The 2,500-nt window shown below is 35.6% G+C and overlaps 1 protein-coding gene across 1 annotated transcript in view; it reads right to left on the bottom strand.

The window, feature by feature from the left end:
- LOC135095387 (uncharacterized) overlaps positions 1-2,500 on the bottom strand; it is a 24,149-nt gene that overhangs the window by 986 nt on the left and 20,663 nt on the right. The window contains exons 8-9 of the mRNA XM_063996188.1: positions 2,455-2,500; positions 1-1,775 (exon numbers count right to left, since the gene is read on the bottom strand). The exon at positions 1-1,775 is cut by the window's left edge and continues 986 nt beyond it; the exon at positions 2,455-2,500 is cut by the window's right edge and continues 119 nt beyond it. Of these exons, the coding sequence (XP_063852258.1) occupies positions 1,567-1,775; positions 2,455-2,500 (255 nt within the window). The 3' untranslated portion in view covers positions 1-1,566. The remainder of the gene's footprint in view (positions 1,776-2,454) is intronic.

Here is a 2,500-nt window from a genome sequence, read left to right as displayed (position 1 = left end):
CATTCACTCATCCTTTCATTTCTTTCTTTTTCTTTTTTTTGTCTCCTTTCCTTCCTTTATTCTTTTTTTCCTTCCTTCCTTCATTTATTTATTTATTTCTTCTATCGTTCCTTTAACTCCTTCCTTCATCCACTCATTAATTTATCTCTCCTTTCGTTCCTTTAATTTTTTCCTTCCTTCGTTAATTAATATATTTCTTCTATCGTTCCTTTAACTCCTTCCTTCCTTCATTAATTAATATATTTCTATCGTTCCTTTAACTCCTTCCTTCATTAATTAATACATTTCTTCTATCGTTCCTTTAACTCTTTCCTTCTATCACTCATAAATTCACTTCGGTCATTAAGTTAGGCTAGGATATGTTAGGTTAGGTAAGACAGGTTAACTTAGGATAGGTTACGTTAGGATATTATTTGAATTTAATTAGGTTAAGTTAGATTACGTAATTAGGTTTGGTTAGGATATTGTTTGAATTGAATTAAGTTAGATTAAATAGGTTTCTAAAGGGGTCACAAATAAAATTACTCGGAAAAAATATATCTATACAAATGGAGTACACCTTTCAAAAATATCTATATAATTTAAGACTATAAGTAATAGAAAATTATAGGAAAAAAAATATTATAGAGAATGACGGAATATTAAAGAGATTTGCAGTTACTATGGAAAATTATGAAAATATAAATAACTGTCACTTTTTCAAATAATTAATACAAATTCTCATAACTGATATAACCGAAAAAAAAATAATAATAATAACAATCACCACTTTCTTTTTTTTTTATCATTATCATCACTTATCTTTAATCCTCATCAATTTATCTATTCCTCCACCAATCAATTATTCCATTTACTTATACACTAATGAAGAAAAAACGAATCAATAATAATAATAATAATAATAATAATAATAATAATAATAATAATAATAATTCACACACTTGCGTAAATATTCAACACACACACACACACACACACACACACACACATATATAAATACACCCACAAAAAGCCATATATATTTTTACTTACCATATATAGAATCAAAATAGACCAAAAAGGAAGAATATAACATTAAAAAAAAAAGAAGAAAAAAAATATCAAAATTTTACATACGGGATCACTTGGAGAGAGAGAGAGAGAGAGAGAGAGAGAGAGAGAGAGAGAGAGAGAGAGAGAGAAATACCGCCAGTAGTGAAGAAGAATATTACTAATCACTATGTACACTATATAAGTAAACACCAAAATATACGTACATGGCTCAAATTACGTACACAGGAAAACGTACATTAGGACTGAATTTACGTACATGACCAACATACCTACACACAAACACGTACACAAGTAGTGAAGATGAATGACCCAATAGCAACGCATACAGTACACACACGCACGCACGCACGCACGCAGGAGGGGTGTATGCGTGCGTTCGTGTGTACAAAGAATTTACGACTTTTCACACACACACACACACACACTATTATTAAAAGAAAACACACTCTCTCTCTCTCTCTCTCTCTCTCTCTCTCTCTCTCTCTCTCTCTCTCTCTCTCTCTCTCTCTCTCTCTACATAAGCCTTCCCTTCACGTGGTCGTCTGCTGTGGTAACCGGCCGGACCTTCTCAGTGAGCGGGGGCGGGATGCGATACGAGTTTATATCATATTTGTCTCTATGCGCGCGTCTCCAGTGCTTGAGGACACACCCAGCTCCCACAATGCACACCACGGCCAGGGTCACCATTATCAAGGTCATCTGCCACCATGTCAGTACCTCGGCTGAAATGGTGTGGGCGTTTTAGTGGTGTGTGGGTGTGTGTGTGTGTTTCAGCGTTTTAAAAGTGTTTCTCCTGCTGGTAATGTAGAAATGTTGTTAATCTGTCACTGGGACCGTAAAAACACCCTTGAAAACCCGCGTCACTTCAACTACAGCCTTTGGAATGTAGAAATGTTGTTAATCTGTCACTGGAACCTTAAAAACACCCTTGAAAACCCGCGTCACTTCAACTATAGCCTTTGGAATGTAGAAATGTTGTTAATCTGTCACTGGAACCTTAAAAACACCCTTGAAAACCCGCGTCACTTCAACTACAGCCTTTGGAATGTAGAAATGTTGTTAATCTGTCACTGGAACCGTAAAAACACCCTTGAAAACCCGCGTCACTTCAACTACAGCCTTTTAAAAGAGTGTTTCTCCTGTTGATAATGTAGAAATATTGTTAATCTGTCACTAGAACCGTAAAAACACCCTTGAAAACCTGCGTCACTTCAACTAAAGCCTTTTAAAAGAGTGTTTCTCCTGTTGATAATGTAGAAATATTGTTAATCTGTCACTAGAAGCTTAAAAACACCATTAAAAACTCTTGTAATTTCAACTAGAGCCTTTGGAAACTAGATAAAATTCGGCCCAGTATTTCAAACTATGGCGCCAAAACAAAGCCACGTTGCCAAATCTCACCTTGCACGGCACTCTTGACCGCTCCATCGCTGGCTGCTGACCCGTG

Source organism: Scylla paramamosain, chromosome 49, assembly GCF_035594125.1.
Source record: "Scylla paramamosain isolate STU-SP2022 chromosome 49, ASM3559412v1, whole genome shotgun sequence".
NCBI lineage: Eukaryota > Metazoa > Arthropoda > Malacostraca > Decapoda > Portunidae > Scylla > Scylla paramamosain.
The sequence above is the reverse complement of the archived record's forward strand: the minus strand, read 5'-3'. Positions and strand labels throughout refer to the sequence as shown.